The following is a 23482-nucleotide window of genomic DNA, read 5'->3' as shown; positions in this document are numbered from 1 at the left end:
AGAGAATACTCTACTCAAATTATCTCATCAGGCCCTGTCTGATGTAGGGCTTATTTTGATTTGATCACTAATGGTAATGTTTTCTCCAAAATCGTTTTTCAAATTATTTTTATTTAATTTTTTTTGTTTGTTGCAGTTGTGTCTAACAAAAAACGATTTATTACCTGTGTTTATTACAATGCAGTTACAGTGGAGTTTTGAAAGAAAATACAACGGCTCTGGCCGCAACCTGTAAAATGGGCGGGGCTACGGTGACGCTCCGCCCATAACTACTCTCATTGGCTCGATCACGTTCTTATGGGAGATTTAGAATAAATTAATTTAATTTTGACACTAATAAACTTTCTACAGTAACAGGACACGGTCACAACACTGCAACTAATAAACAGCATAGCCAGGGACCAATGAAAAGATTTAACTGTCAAAGCTCATGTGAAACCACCCGATGGATGAACATGGAGGCAGCCCAACAAACGAAGAAAACAAGCACAAGGTGGAGTTTGTAAAGATAAAAGTTTATGTTTTGTATCTGTGTCAGTTTATTGCAGTGTAAAGATTTTTATATGTCTTGGTAGTCGATAATTTAAGCTTAACTGTGTTATATGCTCTAGCTTTTTATAAATTTTAGCTTGAAAAATATGCGACTGACATACATCGACATGGCGCTCGCCTTTTGAAATCTAACTGACAGTGATTACGTCACACTGACTGCCTTTGATTGAGATCGGTCTTTCATTAAAATAGTTTATAGATTTCCCTTTGAATAATTTTGTCTTTCTCTATAATGTCTATTTTCTCTATTCTTTATTATGGATCGGAGGCACAAAGCTATATTAAACACACTAGAATTAGCTATTAGGTAGGCTCTAGCATAATAAAACTGTAATTAACCAAATGAGTAAGTTACTGAATAGTTATGTTTTAAACATAATAAATTTAGATGTCTGTCTCGTTAGGGTTAACCTGTCGCATTTTAAAAGTCTTGACCTTCAACTGTACTTATCCATTAAATTCAGACAACGTCAGAATTTTGAAATAATTCAGTTCTGTAGTAACGTTAAAACATTTTATTTTTTGAAGAGTTTCAGGACCTGTTTTTGTTTGCTATTTGTGTCTGATATTTTTATTCAGGAAATACAAATGATCATATTAGAGTTACTTTTAATAGATTTATTCTACCTGTGTGTCAGATTTGTTTGTTATAGGTCTACTTTATTGATTTGTTTTCTTCGCCACACTTGTTTCCATAGACTTACATCGTGGACTCAAAGAATGAGAATGAAGAGACGACAGAGGAGACTGAGGACGATCTGGATATGCTGGTGCCTCATGAAGTGCCAGTCAGTATTTATAGATAAACAGATAGATAGATAGATAGACAGACAGCTATATTGACTGATTGATTTTAAATTATGCTATTAAATATCAATAACTAAATATATATCAATTATATCAATTAACCGAAGTGCACCAAGACCTCTATAGTACATTCATTTTAAAGCAACTTTGGTTATGTGCAAATGTATATATAGTTATATGTTATAAATATAGAGAGAGTTTTCTACAAGTATACCAGCAGTAAAATCAAACTGCATTGTTTGCATAGCCTCGTGGCCCTTTTCCTTGCATGTTGTACAATATCTGCCTACAATACTTTTGCTTTCAGACAGGAGTTCTGACTGTACATATAAAGGATTGCAAAGTGTTTCCAAACATCTGTATCCTTATATTTCCCAGCATCTCAAAATAACATTTTAAATAAGTCTGCAGTTTAAATCATTTTACACTGAACTTTTTTTTTTTTTGTCACCGTTTTCTTTGATCACTAATCCATTCTACACAAAAGACTTTCAGTTTTTTCTCAGGATATCTATTGGTGGAAAGGAAAAGTGCACCAAGCTTCAAAGCAACAAAGATGCCAGAGGAGGCAAAGCAGATTTCTCACTTTGCTTTGATGAGTGGAAATACTTCTCCATCCAGGTTTGTCACTACTCTGAATTGTTCCGCATAGTGCACACTTTCTGATGTGTTCACTGAATTGATGTGTTCTGATCTGATGTTAGAAGATCTGTATCACACAGTTATGTGCATGTTATATACTGTGTTAATATCAAGTTTTAAAAGACAACCGTTTAATCCAAAACACTGATAAAATTTATATTCAGCCATTTTTCAATTCTCAGAAATTGTGTTTGTGTGATGTGTTTATGTATTTTCACCCAGCTTTGTGCCTGTTTTTTAATCTTTTATTTTTTTTTATTCAGATACCTGAGCAGAATTCCAGAGCTGTGAATCCCAATCAAATCATGGTGGAGCTTCTTTTCTTTGAGCCAGCAGCAAGAGATCCCAAACCAATGGGCAGTGCTTTCTTCAACGTGTTGAAAGTTCTCAATGTATGGCTGTTTTGTTTTGTTTTTTGATTTTTTTTTTGTACAAATTCTCAAACCTCCTGACGACTGACAAGTAATGATGAGATTATCTTTATCCAGGAATCCATTGTCACTCACCAGTTTAATGTGATGCTCAATAAGCAGGTAACTGCCAGGTTTACTGTTGTTTGTGTGTGTGTGTGTGTGTGTGTGTGTGTGTGTGTGTGTGTGTAAAGAAAAACAACACTTAAAGTTGGCATGAAGTTTAAGGGTGAATCCCATTTCTCTGTCTTACCCCTTCCCCTTACCCCTTCCCCTTAGTTTTGCGCGTTCACGTGAGAGTAAGGGCTATCCCAATTCTCGTTTTGATCGAGGGTAGGGCTAAGGGAAGGGTAGATACCCTTAAAACCAAGCATTTTCGCGAGCTTACTTGAAACCAAGGGGTACCCAGAACACACTGCGCAACCGGCAACAATCAAGTATTTTCGGCTTAAATAATTTATTTAAAAATTACGACAGTCTTGTTTTGTGCTCTAGACAGTCCTGTACATATATATTTGCAACCATGTTCTTAATTGAAACGTTTTTAAAAAATCGCTAGTTTGCGACGCTAACGTTACATTGCTGATTTGCACAACAGTCCCGCAGACTAGCCTTGAATGAACTCCATGCATGTCTACAGTTTTAACAAGTTTGTAAAACGATCCAAAGTTTGTGATCAACACTTGTCGGCTCTGGTGACGTAACAGCCAGCTAGCGACAGTGTATGATGACGTAACCGTAACCAAGTGGTGTCTCATTTCATAGGGGTATGTTTTCACCCCTAGCGCTTACCACTCAGTTTCGAGGGACAAGGGCTAGGGGTAAGACGTAGGGGAAGGGGTAAGACAGAGAAATGGGATTCACCCTAAGTTTACTCTATGTTCCAAATGCACCTTAATTGTTTCATTTTTTAACTTCATCATTTTTAGTCTTTGATAGGAAGTGCTAAACCTTCAGAAAATGTTAATTATCAACCTAAGAATATCAAATGAAGTATTGACTATACAGTATATCCTTTTTTAATACATTTTTTAGGCTTAGCAATATCAAGTGTATTTTCTAACAATTAAACATTGAATGAAACAAAAAAAAATGTATAAGTATAAAGCAGAACTATATAATTGGTACATAACTGGTAACAGGTTTGCAGATTTATCCTAAGATAATGTATAACTAACTGCCCACTTTTTGTGCTATGTAAATTTTATGTTACATAAATGTTTATCTAACATTTCTAATAGTTCTCACTACAAAAGCCTGATATCTAATGATTTTAAAAACTACAGTACAATTACCAAAGTGTGCTCTATTCTTGGAAAGTGCCTTGTATTAAATCCAAGAAAATATGTAGAAAATATGTTTTTCTGTTTAACTGTAGGTTGTTTGCAAGTTAGATGTTGAGATGGCCATAACATATGGGTCATTTGGTTATGGACACTCTCATCAGGTCAGTAATATTACTTAAGAATGCTATAATGTTCTATATATAAGCTCTTTATGATCAGTTAGGCATAAGCATTTTAGAATGATAAACTGATCATAATGGCGTTGTGGCTTTTCTTTAGGTGAAGCATCCTGAAAGGACTGTGGAGGAACAAGTGGAAAAATCACTTTTTCCCTGTTGTCTGTCAACCGACAACTTCCAAGATCCTGATTAGTGAGATTCCCTCCTAAAATAAGCTTTGTCAAATTATTGATTTTTCATGTGAACCACTAAACATGCTTCTTTTTTCATCTCTTTCAGTAATGAAAAAACCACTCAGTCCGACATTATTTCTCATTTGATTCAAAGAGACAGCCAAGGAGGCAGAGATTCCAGCAATCTTATGAACCAAATAGAGAAGAGAGGCAGGTGAGAATTGTATTTCAATGTTTAATTCAGTGTAAATTTTTCTAATACCATAGGCTACACTGTGTTAATAGCGACCTCTTGCAACATTCGGTAAAGAAACAGTTCACCCAGAAATACTTATTCTGTAACTATTTACTGAACCTCATGTTGTTCCAACCTATAGTGACACCTAATAGTTTATTTTAAACTGTCAACACAATGAAATATTGATGACAAAATAAGGCATTTTCCAAATCCATCTGAAAATAAAAATCAAATGTTTAAATAATCAAATAATTCTTAAAATATGAATGTTTTATCCTTTTGATAAATACTGTAAATACTGCTCACATGCCGTTTACTCATGGTCAGTGTCCATGTAATGTGATTACACTGGTGCTGAGAGAGAGTTTTTGTTATTAAAAATGTTTTGTTTTTTTTTGGTAAATGAAATAAAGCTGAAATACAATAAAATGTAAATATTTAATAAAACTCTAAAAACACAACATTATTAAATAGAATTACAATTAAAGCTAAATAGAAATATTAAAAAGTAATAAAAATGGCAAAAACACACAACAAAATTACTTAAACTTGAATTACAGATTATCAAACCTGTATTGTTACCTAAAATTGAAACAGAAAACATTAAAAAAATGTTTTTGATAATTGAAATAAAGCTGAAATAATAAATAAATAAAATATAAATATTTAATGAAAACTTCAAAAATGTAAACAAAAATTATAAATAATAATGATTTAAATTATTAAAATTATTAAAATACTGGTTCAAACTGACTGAACTTTTATTAAACTCTGTTGTTGCATTTAAATACCATAGCTTTAGTGTACTCATTTTATCTCATACATGTAAGGCATTAGTTTGATTTATTTTGCTATAATTAATATTTATGACTTAATTTCAATGTCTAAAATCAGACCAAAATAGCTTTAATTCTGTTTTACTGTTGAGGAATGTTACTCAGAGGATGTCACATGATGATGTCATAATTTGGAATTTTAGAATGTTCCGCCTATAAAAGGAGCAAAGCTGTCAGATTCTAAATCATTTCTGACTGATGCATCTAACTAAGGCGTTCCCTTGCAGATACAACAGTTGCAATAGCGATTTTTACTTGGCATTTGCGATTTGTACTCAGCCATCGTGAGTTCCACACAGCGGTTTGCTTTGGACCAAGAGCTTTCTGACAAAAATCTTCTTTCAGAGACAGTCAAAATGACCACGTGCTACGGTTCAGGTGAGGTTAAAGGTGAAAGAGACCAGTCGGGCCCTTTGTTTGTGGGTAATTTACACCAACATGTAACCGAACAGGTGCTGCTATCAGCCTTCCTCCCATTTGGACCAATCTGTTTTGTGCAAGTGTGCAGAGATAGAGCAACCAACTTCTCTCGTGGGTTTGGCTTTGTTACTTTTGCACACTGTCACAATGCAGAAAACGCCCTAGATTCTTTGATTTTTTCTGAGCTCTTGGGCAAACCCATGCAAATCATGTGGGCTCAACACAATTCCACTTTGAGAAAAAGTGGAATTGGAAATATAATTATTAAGGGCTTAGCAAGAGACATCGATGACCTTGCCCTATACAACACTTTCTCATGCTTTGGGGAAGTTCTTTCCAGCCGAGTGGTGTGCGACAGTAATGGTGAACCTAAAAGCTATGGTTTTGTCCATTATGCCACACTGGAGGCTGCTGAACTGGCAATTAAGAAACTAGATGGAATGCTGCTAAATGACCATCTAGTTTCTATAAGCCATTACAAGCCCTACGAGGAACGCCAGGCGAACCGAAAAGCCAATTCCAAATGCTGCAAAAAGAAAGACAACAGCATTTGCAATAAACCAGCCATCGTGAGTTCCACACAGCGGTTTGCTTTGGAACAAGAGCTTCTTGACAAAAATCTTCTTTCAGAGACGGTCAAAATGACCACGTGCTACGGTTCAGGTGAGGTTAAAGGTGAAAGAGACCAGTCGGGCCCTTTGTTTGTGGGTAATTTGCACCAACATGTAACCGAACAGGTGCTGCTATCAGCCTTCCTCCCATTTGGACCAATCTGTTTTGTGCAAGTGTGCAGAGATAGAGCAACCAAATTCTCTCGTGGGTTTGGCTTTGTTACTTTTGCACACCGTCACAATGCAGAAAACGCCCTATATTCTTTGATTTTTTCTGAGCTCTTGGGCAAACCCATGCAAATCATGTGGGCTCAACACAATTCCACTTTGAGAAAAAGTGGAATTGGTAATATAATTATTAAGGGCTTAGCAAGAGACATCGATGACCTTGCCCTATACGACACTTTCTCATCCTTTGGGGAAGTTCTTTCCAGCCGAGTGGTGTGCGACAGTAATGGTGAACCTAAAAGCTATGGTTTTGTCCATTATGCCTCACTGGAGGCTGCTGAATTGGCAATTAAGAAACTAGATGGCATGCTGCTAAATGACCATCTAGTTTATATTAGCCATTACAAGCCCTACGAGGAACGGGAGTTACAGAAAAAAGCCAGTTCCAAATGCTGCCAAAAGAAAGACAACAGTCTTTATATATCAAACCTGCCATACAGCTTGGGCAGTGAGGAGCTGTGCTCCCTGTTTTCTGCGTTTGGATATGTGACCAGTGCAAAGGTTATTATGAACAACAGGTGGAGCATGGGTTATGGATTTGTTTCATATTCCTCAATTAATGATGCCGTTATAGCTGTATCATTAATGAATGGCTATATTGTCGGCAACCGGCCACTGAAGGTTGCTTTCTCCCATAGTGTAGATAAAAAGGAAATAGAACCCTAGCGAAGAACAAATAAAAAAGAGAGAGAAAAAATCCTAAACCTATTTAAAAAACATTTAAATAAAATTCTAATCCTATCCCTAGTGCATAAAAAAAAAAAAAAATCCTAAGCTTATCCTATCCCGAGTGCAAATAAATAAAATAAAATAAAACAAATCATGAGTCTATCCTATCCCGAGTGCAAATAAATAAAATAATAAATTAAAATTAAATTAAATTAAAAAAAATTAAACCTATCCTATCCAAAACAATAAAAAATATCTAAGCCTATCCTATCCCTAGTGCAAAACATAAATAAAATAAAACAAATCATGAGTCTATCCTATCCCTAGTGCAAAATAAATAAATAAATAAATAATTACAAAACAAATAAAAAATCCTACGCTTATCCTATTCTGAATGATATCAATCCAAATTTGTGACTTGTGATGCAGCCTGGAATTAAGCCACACCATGTTGGCCCGTCTGGCCAGAGGAGAACTGACCCCCCGACTGAGCTTGGTTTCTCCCAAAATTTATTTTCTCCATTTCTCTTTCTGATGGAGTTTGGGTTCCTTGCCACTGTCGCCTTTTGGCTTGCTTGGGGACACTTAATATTTGGCAATATAATTGCACGGACACTAATGGATAAGAACTGAAGTGAGCTGATGATGACATCACTGTTTTCTCCAGAGCTGCTATAAATAAATAATAAAATAAAAAATGTAAATAAATATTGTGCAGAGATTTTTTGTGTGTTTATGTGTGTGCGTAACAATTTATAATTATTCACTTACAGAATCGTTCTAATATTCCTTCCTTATTAGCATGGGTCTTTTTACCCCATTAATTCCTGACACCAACTTCTAAAAATCTTCACACGTTTAATTTATATTTTAAGATATGGGGGTAAAAATGTCCTTTATTTTATACAAAAGCTTAATAAACAAGATAAGTGGCATAAATCTAAACACAGCATTGTCAATAACATGTGTTTTTTTGCTAACAAAACTCATTATGTATCAGAATACTGACCAATTTAATATTTTAGTTTGACAGTCATTTCACACTATTCTCACTGCATTTAAAAAGAGCTGTGCAGAGACTCTTCAGATGCCCCTTTTGTGTTGCTCCCAGGTTGCGCAAGCTTTATAAAACTCTAGAAGAATGTGAGACAAAGCAAGATGTCGTTCAGTTTCTGGAGAAACTGGTTATGAGACAGGAACCTGAATCACCCTGCACAACAAACGACTTGGAATCAGAAAACCAACCAAACACATCAGCAAGTTCAGTCCTGTAGTATATATCCATTTAAACACACAAATTAAAGTTATTTTTCATATGTAATCACTACCCTTTTAACCCGTGACTCCACTTTCACAGAAAGAAACTTTGCCTTAAAAAGAAACCTGTCACATTCTCCAACAGAAAGAATCAGAAGAGAGATGATTTTAAAAAGATGTGGTGTTTAGAGCAGTTCTTGATCTCTTACACAATATTACAGCCCTTTCAGAGGCTTGTGAATGTTTTGCTTATGAATGTCTCAATAAAGACGCTGGATAATAAATATTTTGTTTTGTTTTACTTATAACCCCCGGCCTAAGGTGTCTAGTAACGGAACTATTCCTCACGGAACGTTTTAGTCCCCGTTTGTTTTTACGGGGAATGTGCGTCAGTCGAAACGGTCCCTTGGTGAGTAGATCCTGCTCAATTCTTCACCCATGAAACATTTAAAACGTTTTCTAAAATTCGTTATGTAACTAAATGTCTATGTGAACTATTTATTTTACCCGCTGTCAGTTGTTTATGCATATCGAAAGAAGTGCGTCACATGTTACTTTAGAAAATAAAAACGAAATATTGCAGATTTCAACCTCATAGTTAATCGTGATTTGATTATATATATATATTAAAACACATCTAAAGCTGTCTCGATTCGCGCAATGCTCATCAGACATTCTGACACGAACGCAACAAGTATATATTACATCGAACGTATCATTAAGAATTGCGGAAACCTTAGAAAATGTACCATGTTATACTATAGTAAATATAGGATTTCAGGGGAAGTGTTTTTTTTTTGGTTTTTTTTTTTAAATCTAATTTCTAAATGTTTAAAGTATTTCATCTAAAAAAAAAAAAAAATCATAATTTGTTTTTTAGGAAACATACATTGATATAAGATTGGTAACGTAATGAGAAACCCCTCATGTGTTTACTTGTGGCTGTGCTGATCTATGGTTGCTGTTACCATTGTTTATATGAAGTAGATTGTGTAAGTGTGCTGTGGGGAAATGGAAAGAGGCCTGTTTGCTCTCCCATGGGTGCCAGTGAATATTGGTGGTTCTGATCTACTGGCCAAAGCCTGGTTTGGTGACACACAGTACCGGGTTCTGCTGAGTGACCTGAACACTGTGTGGGAAGAAGAAATGACCACAGATGACATCCAGAGTCGAGCACAGGCAAGAATGTACAACACTGCTGCTATCTAGTTGAAGTGCTTTTAATTAAATACTTAAATTGGAGCTTTATTAGACCTTATATTCTTTAGCATGAAATAAATCGCTGTGAGGAGACGAACTGTACACACTGTAGCATCAAGACAATGTATTTCTGTTCAACTAAAAACACTTATAAGCATATAAGAATGAAATGTTTCTCAGTGGGATAGTATATAGTATTGTATCACCACAATATTCAGTTCTAAGGGAATTCTTAGTCTGGCAATATTTCATACTGATTTATTCTCTTTTCCTGTGTAAGAAAGGATCTGAATAAGCGTCTGAGGGCTCCTACACCGGCTTTTTTCTCTCATCTATGTTCTGTGGCGCAGCCTTGTTTCTCCAGTGAAGATGATGATCAGATTTCTACTGCACATGTAACTCTTGAACAGCATGGTGACAATCTAACAGTCAAACTCAAAAGTGAGCTGGCTGGGTTGCCGTTCTACTGGGAGTTTCGCTGCACCACAACACCTGTTGGCGTGGTATGAACCTTATCTGATAAAATAATATCTGCAGCTGTGACGTAACATGGTTTCAAATGTGTTTGAAACATTTAACCTATTCTTTTAACCCTGTAAAGTCTGGCATATGAAACACAATAGTCAGTAATTGTTTTGGAATGGAACAGTTTATTGAACCTTAGACATCTATTTAGATAGAAAGTTTGCTTGTGTTTTTGTTGAGTATCATATTTGATATATCAGGCTTTTATAGCTCATATAATATGATGTAGGAGAGAATATGGAGGTACTTGAGGAGGAAAAAACATCTTTGTTTTATTCAGAGTCCCAAACTAAGCAAAAATATGCAATTTGGTGCAGTTGTTGATATATGGCCAAAAAGATGAAATTCTGCTACTTTGTAATGTAAACCAATGAGATCTTTTATAAACGTACAATAAAATACATGCTTAAAATGCATATAAAAGATCAGTTTTCACTCTATATCTCCCAAAAATATGTTTTTGTCAGATGATATTTAAATGCATAGTTTATCAAAGCTCTGTAGGTTTTATTGAGAGGTCAAACATTTTTGTGCTATGCAGTGCAATGATGAGAGATATAATAAACATTCCTCAAAAGCTTGATGGATCATTTTTGATACTTAAATTTTCAAAACAAGATTTAAAAAAAAATATAAATAATACAGTTTTTAAAAAAAAATGTGTGTAGATAATCAATTAACTCAAGTTGATTCAGTTCAGTAAGTGTTCATCTTAAAATATATTTAATTCTTCTTTTACGTTATGAAAATTATTAAATAGTTTTCATCAAAAAGACACAACTTGAAGGTGGACATTTTTAGAATTATAATAAAAATGCTTTTTACTTGCTACAAAAAAGTACAAACTAACAACCAAAGGGCAGAAGGCATGAAGTAGATTTGTATCATGTTGATGATCTAGAGGCCTTACAAATCTCTGTATCAAATATACAGTATGTTTCTGTTTGTGAATCAGGTGTGCAGGCATCTGGTGCGCCCCCTGCTGGCAGTGAGTAGAGTCCTACAGCGGCAAGTGGAGGATCTAGCTGCCCTTTTGGCTCGGAAGGATGCAGAGATACAGGACTATCAGGAGAACGGAGCTGTCCTAAGTAGAGGTAACAATTGCATCTGCAGTTTTGCTAGCCTACTCTCTTATGTCTGTTTTTAGCTCACTGACACTCATCTAAAACTCTGCCCTCACAGCCAGATTACAGACGGAGCCGTTCGAGGTGCACAGGTACAGGGAGAACTTCTTCACACAGGTGCGAAACATTTTTACATTGTCTTCTGCTAAATTTACCCAGTGTAAACAAGCTCAGTCAGAACTAGCATGCATGTGACAACATGATTCAGTCACACGTATGTACTGAAGCCAGGCCCCTGTGCTGCTTCTAGGGTTTGTTACGGGAGAGAGAACTGTGAAAGCTAGACAGGAAGAGAGACTGGATCTCTGTGTGACTCAGAGCTGAGGGTTACCACACACATACACATGCAGTGTATAATTAGGCTGTGGTTTGTGGAACTCAGAGTGTTTGCAGTGACAGCTCAGTTGTAGCGTTGCCTCACACTGAACTGTCTATTGACTGACTGGATCATGTTTTATTTCTTTTCCCGCCATAGGTGTGTGTTTCTGTGTGTGTTTTAGAATTTCCTGCTTTTTTAGTGATGAGTGGGATTAGGACTGAGCAATATGGTGGTAAAACTAAAGCGTTTATACCATGGTAGATGTACAGTGGGGTCTTTTATGTTTTTCTAATTGAATTAAATTTTATATATATATATATTTTTTTTTAATTACATTTGTATATATATTTTTTAATTACAAAATATATTATCAATTTGACCATTTGAGTGAAATTGTGTGATATATATATATATATATATATATATATATATATATTATAAATTAATTATTTTTTTTTTTTTTACATTTTACAACAAATTTTGTAAAACACAATTTTTTAACTTTTTTACAAAGCAGAATTATTATGCAGTAGGTAACTAAAGCTAAAACCATAAAAACATTTACGTTACCTGAAATAAATGTCAACTGAAATAAAATGAAATATCGAAAAATAAATAAATAACAATTAAGCTATTTGCAGATTAAGCAGCATTTCCTGTTTCCATTTTATTTTTATTTTTGTATTTTAATTTTTTTTCATAATTGTGACAATATATGAGCTGTTAAATGAGTGATCTTGAGATGAGTCCCAGTCATCCAATTTGACTCTTGAAAATTGAAAAATGAAAACAGAAAATACAAAAATAAAAATTAATTACAGATATAAAAAAGTATCTAAGTACTAAAATAGCACAGCTGCAAAGATGTTCACATGATCAATGTCACTAATGTACTTATTTGATTAGTGATGCAGAAATAATGCAGAATCTTAAATATTTATGTACATTTTGTCTTATTATTTATGTTTTTCAAAAATTTCAACATTCCAAAACTTTGATAAATTTAAATGTTTACTTTCATGTTTACATTACATCAAATTTTCAGTGTGAACAGTGTTGGACTTAATTAATGGATAAAGTTCAACTAATGTGTGCTCTTTTGACTGACTATTTTACAGTTTCTTTGAATGTGGCTCATCCCGAACTATCCATTTGATAGTATTGATTAATATTTGTAATAATAATATTGAATTAATATTTGACACTAATGTCAGACGTATAACTCACTTCTTTTGAATAATCTGATCTGTTGATTATGTCCATCAGGTGACTTCAGTTGTAAAGTATTTGATTTATTAGCTCATGATCACCATATTTGTATTTATTTTTAAGCCTTTTTTCACTGAATATTCAGCAAAACTATAGCTATATCTTGACATACTGTCATATAAAACTACTCATACCAGGGATTTGGTCATACCACCATCCCTAAGCACGAATGCCAGTCAATCACGCTTCTGACCACTCTGCCTTACGGTCATTACAAACACACTGACCACAGTGGGAGGAGCCAAAGCCGCAGTCATAATTTAGACCAGAACTGTGTGTTTATGGGCCACTTTTTGTTCTCTTGATGAGTAATGTTCTTGTGACTGCGAGTTATTTATTGGATTCAGCCAGGAGCTTTCATTTCAGCGCTGGCAGCCATGTTTTCTGCGTGAGGTGAGTCCTTTGATAGGCCTGTGTTTGATCTCTGTCATTGTGTATGTGTGAATCCACTGGTATTTCTCACTGGCCTGGTGAATGTGCAGTCAGATATGTGCGGCTTGACTTGGTGGTGTGAGAAAAGGATATGAGTCTACTCACCCACTCGCCCACTGTACCAAACACTGACTTACTAGTTGCCCCTTAAACTGCTGGAATTCTGACCCACGGTGACACCAGTGTTAGATGTATTACTCCATAGCTTTCACAGCTGATAACAATAACATACATTATGTGTGTGTATATATATATATATATATATATATATATATATATATATATATATATATATATATTAATGCCGTCAAACGATTAATCGCATCCAAAATTTTGTTTACATAATATATGTATGTGTACTGTGTTTATTTATTATGTATATATTAATACACACACGTACAGTATTTATTTTAAAAATATTTACATGTATATGCATTTATATACAGTATTTATTATTATATTTTATATTATATATAAATACATTTAATATATAAACATAACATATTTGTCCTATATATACACATGCATGTGTTTGTATTTGTATATACATAATAAATATAAAGTACACACTCATATAGTATGTAAACAAAAACTTGTATTTTGGATGCGATTAATCGACAGCACTAATATATATATATATATATATATATATATATATATTATGTATGTGTGTGTGTGTGTGTATATATGATTTTTCACTATTATTTACCACAGGATCTGCATTTTTTTTTTATGGGTTTAAACAAAAGATTTTTGTTATAAGAGACAATAAAAACCACTCAAGTCAGTGAATTTGTGAAAGATGAATGTAACATCAAAAATCATTTTGAATTTCTCCAGCACATTTAATAAATACTCAAAAATCAAACATATTTTCAGCCCTTATTTAAGTTTGATAAAATAAATGTTTAATTTGCCAATAAAATATGAACATTTTGATACATTACCCCTTAGCAGATTAGTTTCCACACACACATATTAAGCAGAACAACTGTTTTCAACGTGGATAATAATAAGAAATGTTTCTTAATTATTGAAAGATAATGGGACACTGAAAACTGGAGTAATGGCTTCAGAAAATTCAGTTTTGCCATCACAAATAAATACTATTTGAAAATATATTCAAATAGAAAACAATTATGTTAAATTTGTAATTATATTTGACAATTTTTACTGTATTGTTGATCAAATAAATGCAGCCTTGGTGAGCATAAGGGACTAAAAAAAAAGACCAACTCCAGCTATATCAGACCAGTGTAGTGTATAATATAGAATAGCAAATATACTGCATTTACACTGTATAGAAGTTAAAAATGGTGATAAACTGCAGAACTATCCTAATGAATGAAATCACTTCAGTGAACTGGATTTTGGAGAAGTGGCAATAATTTGATGTTCAGAGTCATATTTGCTTTCTCTGTCTCAGAGAAATTCATTATTTAAATGATTTATTTATTTACCATTATTAGCAGAAATGGATGAACCTTAAAAAGGAGCACATTTGCTACCTCCTAGTCCATGGTTTGGAAAAGCCTCCAGATTTTTAACAATGCTTGTTGTGTCTATTGAAATGTGAACTTGCACGTTATTTGATTTTTTTGGACATATCAAAGTCATTTGACTGCCGCTGTCTCGCAATACAATGGGAAATTCCACTCCACTCTGAAGAATCATTTAAGACCCAAGTCAGAATTAAAATGAAGGTGTGTTTGGAAAAATGTCTCACTGAAATGCCAAACAAACATAGCAAGTCTCTGGAAAAATGGAGGCCGTTCTTGAGATTCCTGATCGGCAGAAGCCTGGATGAGAGTGTGTGTTTGATGGATAGATGGATAGGCCTGTTTGAAGTGCTGTCTTTAACCGGTCAAAACTTAAGAGAAGACATGTTCCCATGAGTTCGTAAAGTTGAGTTTGAAAGACTGATAATGTCTACCCCAGACCGGTGACGCACGCTCAAGGTTTTTTTGAGGGGAGAGGAGAGTGTGAACGTTTAGTTTACCTTGTGTTTTGAGTGGGTGTGTGTACTTAGCTTGATTAACACAAAGACTTGTTTTAGGGTCCGTATTAGTGTGCACGCCGTCCTCTTTGCAGGTCTTTTGGGGTTGAATGTATTTATGTGTGAATGTGTTTCAGTGACGCAAACTGTTGTTTTTTTTAGGTTTGAGGCATAAAAAGAGAAAATTTGACCGGGTGAGTTGAGAAACCAGTTTGGGTTTGGCACTGACGGCGTGACCCTTCCCACCGCCACCTCTATCTGAGACACATAAACATTTAGATGTCCTTCTTAACATGCCTTTAATCCAAGTTATTGCTATAAAGAATGGGCAAATTTAGTTGAAGAGATTCTTAGGTTCATCAAGGCTGCATTTATTTGATCAAAACTACAATATTGTGAAATATTACTGCATTTTAAATAACTGTCTTCTATCTATCTATCCATCTATCTATCTATCTATCTATCTATCTATATATATATATATATATATATTTTTTTTTTTAATGAAAATTATTCCTGTGATGCAAAGCTGAGTTTTCAGCACCATTACTTTTGTGCTCAAGAAATATTTATTTTTATTATTTCTGAAAACAGTTCTGCTGCTTAATAGTTTTGTTGAAACTGATATTTTTTCAGGATTTTTTTGATAAATAGAAAGTTCAAAAGAACAGCATTTATTTGAAATAAAAAAATCTAATGTCACATTATAAATGTATTTACTGTCACTATTGATAAATTTAATGCACCCTTGCTGAATAAGTTGTTGCAAAAGAGTCAAAAGAGCTGACCTCGAGTCCCTAGTCTCTAGATAAGGCTCAGGTCATCCTTTCAAACTAAAATGGTGATATTTGTTCACCTTTTTTATTGTTTGAATTTATCTTCCATCAAGTAAAATAGTATTTTCTTGTAAAACATGCATTATAAAACAAAATAAGTTTTTATAATGCGCCAGTACTTATAAGGCTATTTAGGGGTTGATTTGTGTATCTTCATACTCCCTTCTCCTGGATTTTCCTTCTTGCCACATGAGCAACATCACCCATCCTGAGTGAAACTGCAGGATAAATAACACAAGAATGAGGAATTTAAGCTTTCTGTGACAAAGTATGCTGTTGCCCCAAACAGAAATAACTTTTTCCTTGTCTTCTCAAGACACTTCTTAATATCATAGTATGTGTCACTTTTGGTGATCTTAGAAGGCAAAAGAATAAAAAAATCATACTGTTAAAGAGAATGCAAATGTGGGAGGGGTTTAGTATCTGTCTTTTTATCTATTTATACTACGATTTTTCAAAAATTCAGCAATTTTTAATTGACATTAAAGACATTTAAAATGTCACCAAAGATTTCAAATAAATGCTGTTTGTTTGAACTCTATTCATTCCTGGAAAAACGGTATTACGGTTTCCACAAAAATTAAAGCAGCACTATTTCTTGAGCTGCATCTCAGAATGATTTCTGAAAGATCATGTGACACTGAAGACTAGAGTAATGATGCTGAAAATTCAGCTTTCTAAAGTAAAATTCAGGGGGTAAAGTAGGAGGGAAAAAACACGCCCCCCGTAACTGCTACACCTCTGTGTGAGTGTGTGTTTTATTGTTAGACACCAGGATCTGTCAGGTGTCCATGCTTTAATTCCAGCTAAAGCTCAAGACGTCTTCCTGTAACTGAAGCTCTTGGCTCCTGGCCTTTATAATCACCCCAATCTGATAACCATGAAACCCATTCAGGACCGCTTCTCGAGGTCAGATGTCTCTCTTTCTGTTATTCCTTCTCTCTCTCTCTCTCTCTCTCTCTCTCTCTCTCTCTCTCTCTCCCTCCGTAGCTCTGGTCCAGTTTTCCACAGGGTGAGCTCTGATCTGTAATTACTTAGCTGTAGCTGGGCTGCGGTTTACTCTGCCTACTTTGAACCCCTGAGAAGAGCTGCCCCGCCAGCCAGAACAAGAGTAACATCCCGTCAAACATCAGTCCCTCTCGTAAATGTAATAGATGGAATGGAAACATTGTAGAAAATGTAAAAATAGATAGCAAAATGAGATAACTACATTTTTTGGCTTTCTGAAGCAATAGTGGTGTTTGCTTGTGCAGAAGTTTTGCCCAAGACAAAAATATGGTTCAGTCCCTCCTTCATTGTACATCTATGGGAGGTTTTACCTGTTTTATTGCTGCAAAAATGATCCAGTCAAGTAGAAAAGTAAACACCGCTCTCCTCAACAGGCCACATAATTTGTTCTAAGGTTTGTTTAAATCCCTAACCCTAAGTATGATAATAATGTGATGTTTGTCTTAGTACGTACCACTAATAAGAAATCTAGGGAGTGTGAGACAGAGGCTGAACTGAGAGGAAGAGGTAATAGATATTTTTAGGAGGGGGTTTGCCTGAATGAGAGTGAGGACAGATTTATAGAGGACTGTAAAATGAAGCTCTTCTCGGGGTTTAATCCATGACGCCCATTTAAGACTTCACCTGCCTTTATTTGTTTCCCTATAGATTGTGTGTGAGAGACTGTTGCAGTTTGTGTGTCTGTGTGTGTGTGTGTGTGCAATTCAGGTAATAAAAGAAAACATGCAGTTTATTCATATTTATTGTTAGTGGTTTTGGGGCTAGCAGTGTGTTTTTTTGGGGGGGTTTTTTGATGCTATCTTTCATTTGCAATAAGAATCTTAGTCTGAATCATATGAAACCTGTTAAACATGGGTCTGGGTCATATTTCTCCACTAAATAATAAAAATTATTACTAATAAAAATGTTTTTTTTTTTTTTTTTTTTTTTTATCTGTGTAGATAGCAACTTTGCAGAAAATTAAGTCTGTTTTTATGACCAAATTTTTGGGGACAATAAGATTTTTATTTTTACAAGGATGCATTAAATTGATCCAAAGCACCAGAGACATTTAGAATGTACAAAAAACTTTTTATTTATTTTTTTAATTTTAAATGTAATTTATTCAAATAGAAAACAGTTGTTTTCAATTGTAAGAATATTTCACAGTATTAATAATTGTAGTGAATTTTCACAAATAATTATTCTGCTATGATGTCGAATTCAAAATAAAATGTTGCTGTTTTGTCTTTGGGCACTAGCTTTGTAGGATGTACAAACCAAATATATATATATTCAAAAATTTATATACACATATTTGAGATGCAATAATAGTAATAGATACGGCCACAAAATGTATTAAATGTATGAATCTACAGGATAAGTCATTTTGAGTTTGAAAGTTAATGAATTAGTCACAATTTTGGTAGTATGTCTGAATATCTTAGTGCACACTCAGAAGTATATGCTTGCCCTTCACCAGCAAAGTGTAGAACACGGAACAAGAATCAGGACGCTCTCTGGAATCTTCCATTAGAGTCCTTTGGTTTAGAGTTCTTCCACAAACCACTAAAAACCAGCCAATGCTGTTTACCTGCTATGAATAGGTGTATCAACATGATGCACTAACACATGAACCGCTTTTCCTGACACTTCCCTCTCTGACGCACACAGATGATGATGGATGGTATCTGTGTAGATCATCTGAACCGGTACTGGTGTGACGGTACTGTACTGCGCACATATAATCAATTTCAGTTTGAAATCTCACACGTTTTCAGCAGAGCAACTTAATTGCTCGCATGATATGACAAGGAGATGAAAAAAATGAAAGGATCGGGAATGGAGAAATGATTTGAGGGGAGACAGGAAGTGCACACTCATGAACTGTGGCTTCTCTCCTCACATTGCCCTCTCTGTCCCCAAAGAGGAACTCAAAGCATTCATTTATTTTTATGATATTTCAACAAACAAATAATAAAAATAAATCAATGTAAACCCCAAATGTCTACACGTATATTTAGGGGCCCTTCATTCATCCAGTGGTCACCAATCTCACCAGGTCAATATTTGGCAAGTTAATTTTGAGAATTTGTCCTCTCTGTTGTGAAAGAGAATGTGTTTGGGAAATCTGTGAATGCAGTCAACTTTACCATTACCCTGTTGAACTTGCTGTCACCCAACCTTTACCATTAAGACTTCTTTGTTGTTGCATTTTTTTATTACCATTAAGAACATTTAACTCCCAAATTCTCAAATTGTCATAATGCATACTTTTATGGTTTCTACATTTTATTTGAATTCTTTGTACTTTCTTTTCTTTCTTTTTTTTCAGTGGACTTTATACTGACACCTATCAGTGGGGATGCATCATGCAATGCAAATGTTTCTGGTTACCAGTGGCACTGTAGAAACAGCTTGTTCTCAGGCATAACTATCATTTATTCTGCAGCTTAAAGTGTCAGATAATAGGGCTTTATGGAGATAAAGTGATTAGTGTTTGACTAGTCATGTGATCTTAACATGGTGGCCACTCTTACAGTAAAGATTCTATCAGGGAATTGATAGGACTGGAATCTTCATCTTATGTTGCACATTTTGATATGCATTTTAATGATTACTATTAATTAAAAAAAATGAAATATAAATAAACTTGAAGTTTGTAAATAAAAATCCCTGTATTATGTATTTGACACGTTTACATATATACAGTGCCTTGCGAAAGTATTCAAACCCTTCATTTATTTCACTTTTTATGTTGCAGCCTTATGTTAAACTGCTTTAAATTACTTTTTTTCCCCACACCAATCTATACACCATAATGACAAAGCAAAAACAAAACTGTCACAACTTTGTAAATTTATTAAAAATAAAAAAAAAACTGAAATAAGTATTCAAACCCTTAACTCATTACTTAGCTGAAGCACCTTAACAGCCTCAAGTCTTTTTGGGTACGATGAGACAAGCTTTGCACATCAGCATTTGGCAGTTATCTGTCATTCTTCACCTCTCGAGCTCTGTCAGGTTGGATGGGGGCAGACGCATATTTTCAGGTTTCTCCAGAAATATTTGATTGGGTTCATTCTGTGGCTGGGCCACACAAGGACATTCACATAGTTGTCTATAAGCCATTCTTGCTGTGTTTAGGGTGATTGTCCTGTTGGAAGGTGAACCTTCTGCCCAGTCTGAGGTTCTGAATGCTCTGGACTAGGTTTTCATTAAGGCTATCTCAATATTTTGGTGCATTGAACTTTTCTTCTACTCTGAGTCCCTCAGTCCCTGCCACTGAAAAACAGCCCCACAGCATGAGGCCGCTACCAGCACACTTTACTTTTTGGATGGTACTCTACAGGTGATGATGAGCAGTGCCTGGTTTCCTTCAAACATTATGCTTGGAATTGAGGTTCATCAAACCAGAGAATCTTGTTTCTCACAGTCTTAAGGGTCCTTTAGGTGCTTTTTTTGCAAATTCCAAGTGGTTTTTGTGTGTCTTCACTGAGGAGAAGATTGATTCTGGCCACACCGGCCTAAAACCCAGATTGGTGGAGTGTTGCAGTGATGTTTGTCCTTCTGTAGGTTTCTCCCATCTGCATATATGATCATGGAGCTCAACTAGAGTGACCATCAGCTTCTTGGTCACCAGTCTAGACAAGGCCCTTCTCCATCAGTAGCTCAGTTTGGCCAGGAGGCCAGCTCTAGGAAGAGTCCTGGTTGTTTCAAACGTCATAATCTGGATAATGAAGGCTACGTGATTCTGTGAACCTTCGATGAAGCAGAATTTTTTTCTGAACTCTTCCCCAGATGTGTGGCTTGACGCAAACCTGATTCTGAGCTCTACAGGCAGTTCTTTTGACCTCAGGGCTTGGTTTTTGCTCTGATATGCATTTTCAGCTGTTAGACCTTTTATTAAGATGTGTGTGCCGTTCCAAATCATACACATTCAATTGAATTTGCCACAGGTTAACTTCACTTGAAGTGAAGTAACATCTACAAGCAGTATGAATGCTCCTGAGCTAAATGTCAAATGTCAAGTTTTTTTTTATTTTAATAAATTTTCAAAGATGTTAAAAACCTGTTTTTTTGCTTTGCCTGTATGGTGTGTAGAATGATGTGGGGGAAAAAAAAGTCATTTAAAGCAATTTAACATAAGGCGGCAACATAACATGAAAACAATGAAGGGGTATGAATACGTTCGCAAGGCACTATATATATATATATATATATATATATATATATACATTTGTTTGTGTGAGAGACATCAGCATATTAGAATGATTTTCTGAATATAAGTGTGTTATATAAATAACAGCAAGGATAATACTCAGCAAGGAACCGTTAAATTGATCAAAAGTGATAGTAAAGACTTTTACAATGTTAGAGAAGATTGCATTCATTGCATTTTCACAGTTTCCACAAAAATATTAAGCAGCAAAACTGATTTCTGCACTGATAATAAAAATAACAATTATCAATAACTGAGCAGCTAATCGGCATATTAGAATGATTTCTGAAGGATCGTGTTACACTGAAAACTGGAGTAATGATGCTGAAAATTCATATTTGCCATCACATACCCATTACCCATATATACCCAAAACTGTAATATTACAAAAGCAATTTTTCCATTTAAAACATTTTCCTGCTGAAGAAATGAGTAGTACTCAGAAAAGTAATAGTCCAAGACAGTTTCTCTATGGAGACTAATAAGTAATTAAATGTCTCCTCTTTCTGGTCATGGTGTGGTCATTTTCTCTTTTCTGTCTACTAGATTATTCCACAGATGGGTGTGACGCTGGACAGTTTGGGTTTTGACTCAGATTTGCAGGCACTGTACATGACCGTGAGCTCAGGGAAAACTGGTCAGAAACGCAAACACTCTCCTGACAGCAGCCCTGCGGCAGAAGATAACCACGTCTCTGAACATCACCTACACATCACTGATGTCCCCACAGGTTACTGCCTCACTGACACTGAGCTTAGTACATGAGTTAAAGGAATCATTCCAAACCTGTATGTCTGGGGAACGCAAAAGGAAATGTTTCGCAGAATGTCCTGGCTGCTCTTTTCCAGAATGAGTGAGGGAACAAGTGTTGTTACACTGTATGGCACCTGTATACATGTACGGCCAGGGTGTTGCTATGTGTCATAACCAAACATTATGGGCAACACATGCATAGAAATGTCAGCTTTTTGGTGGTAAAATTCTGCTTAAATTATGACAATGCACACAAAGCTATTGTATAGCTTCGGAATTTGTATGGAACACTTTTATGGTGCCTTTTTGTCAATTTGAGTGTGAATAAATGATGACATTTGTCTTTTTTGAGCATTGTTTGTCTTGTCTGCTGTGCTGTGCAGATGTGGGTTCTTCACTGGCTTCTCAAGAACAGAATGATGTCAAAGCATCATCAGGAAGACCTCAGGTGGCAGACAGAAAACAGGTTTGCTCTTTAGTTTTTCTTTTAATTGAACAAATATTTGATTCATTCTTTCAGAGGACTGTCGTGCCTCGAACCCAATGTTTTAGCTGATCTTTTCAACTGAATTTTTCAAATCCATGAACCCATCATTGCTGAGCCTTAAGGCCCGTTCACACCAAGGACGATAACGATATTAGTGTCCACACCAGCGAACAATATCGTCTGTTTATTCTAAGCGCACGCACATCTGCCGCTTTAAATTCTCAAGCTCCTTATAGCAGGATGGATTCTGATTGGATGTCAATGTTTGTATCGCACATCAGCTGGAAAAAATCGGTCTGAAAGTGATTCCAACGATATCGTTTCTCTGTGCCTTTTATCATTATAGTTGTGGTGTGGACTCTGCTATTCTTTAATATTGACAACGATTTTTAGAACTATATCTTTATAGTTATCGTCCTTGATGTGAACGGGCTTTTAGGCTGCTAGAGTTTGACCTCAATGTTTGTTTTTGGAAGTTCAAAATGTTATTCACCTTGATATGATTAAAGTAATATTCTGGGTTGAATATAAATTACGCTCAAACAAAACATGTACAAAAATGCACCTACAATGGAAGTCTTGGGGCAACCTTTGTATGCTTGACTTTAGACTTGCAGATATAAATCGAGCTATGAGTCAGAATCATTTTCTGTGGCAATTAACAGAAATGCTAAAGATTAAAGTTTAAATTACCAATGGTTTTGCACCCAGATTACTCCATTAAGGGAACTACAACCAATTCTGAATGATTCTTTCAGGCTGTTCCGTTACCATCTGCTGCTGGTTCTGAGGAACGTTCCACCTCACGGCCGAAGAAGAAGAAAGCAGTGGGGCTTTTTCGGTGACCATTCATGCTTCTGAATCAGAATAGTGCACATATGGACCCTTTTATTTTCTGAATGCTTTATAAACATTTTTATTCTTTTTAGGTTTGATTTTAAGATTGTGATTATGGATTATGTGATTTTATTAGTCTGTATGCCCATCTTAATGTTTTAAAAGTAATGAATAAAATATTGCATTT

At 35.1% G+C, this 23482-nt stretch overlaps 3 protein-coding genes across 8 annotated transcripts; all 3 read left to right on the top strand.

Annotated features, from left to right (window-relative positions):
* The first annotated feature begins 290 nt into the window (after positions 1-290).
* LOC131542807 (cation channel sperm-associated targeting subunit tau-like) lies at positions 291-8330 on the top strand. 4 transcript variants are annotated; one of them, XM_058779815.1, is made up of 10 exons: positions 291-493; positions 1251-1340; positions 1667-1718; positions 1847-1980; positions 2265-2393; positions 2490-2534; positions 3790-3858; positions 3977-4068; positions 4156-4263; positions 8163-8330. In XM_058779815.1, exons 1-10 carry the CDS (start codon positions 446-448, stop codon positions 8323-8325), a joined length of 930 nt encoding a protein of 309 aa, XP_058635798.1. In that variant the 5' UTR covers positions 291-445; the 3' UTR covers positions 8326-8330. The 4 variants fall into 4 exon arrangements, with proteins under 4 accessions (XP_058635798.1, XP_058635801.1, XP_058635799.1 ...); XM_058779818.1 differs by having other exon boundaries at positions 4156-4259; positions 8163-8318; XM_058779816.1 differs by lacking the exon at positions 8163-8330 and adding an exon at positions 7481-8146.
* Positions 5133-7444, top strand: LOC131542805 (polyadenylate-binding protein 1-like). Its single transcript, XM_058779811.1, has one exon. The coding sequence runs from the start codon at positions 5480-5482 to the stop codon at positions 7046-7048; it is 1569 nt and encodes a 522-aa protein (XP_058635794.1). The 5' UTR covers positions 5133-5479; the 3' UTR covers positions 7049-7444.
* A 254-nt stretch (positions 8331-8584) lies between the features above and the next one.
* Positions 8585-23459, top strand: nhej1 (nonhomologous end-joining factor 1). 3 transcript variants are annotated; one of them, XM_058779813.1, is made up of 8 exons: positions 8585-8717; positions 9293-9487; positions 9793-10011; positions 10989-11127; positions 11216-11274; positions 21765-21948; positions 22355-22437; positions 23217-23458. In XM_058779813.1, exons 2-8 carry the CDS (start codon positions 9320-9322, stop codon positions 23301-23303), a joined length of 939 nt encoding a protein of 312 aa, XP_058635796.1. In that variant the 5' UTR covers positions 8585-8717; positions 9293-9319; the 3' UTR covers positions 23304-23458. The 3 variants fall into 3 exon arrangements, with proteins under 3 accessions (XP_058635796.1, XP_058635795.1, XP_058635797.1); XM_058779812.1 differs by having other exon boundaries at positions 8610-8717; positions 9296-9487; XM_058779814.1 differs by lacking the exon at positions 8585-8717 and having other exon boundaries at positions 9322-9487; positions 9789-10011; positions 23217-23459.
* Positions 23460-23482: the final 23 nt, after the last annotated feature.

The sequence above is a fragment of the Onychostoma macrolepis genome, chromosome 06, assembly GCF_012432095.1.
Source record: "Onychostoma macrolepis isolate SWU-2019 chromosome 06, ASM1243209v1, whole genome shotgun sequence".
Taxonomy (NCBI): domain Eukaryota; kingdom Metazoa; phylum Chordata; class Actinopteri; order Cypriniformes; family Cyprinidae; genus Onychostoma; species Onychostoma macrolepis.
Note: the sequence above shows the minus strand (reverse complement) of the source record. Positions and strands in the feature narration are given on the sequence as shown.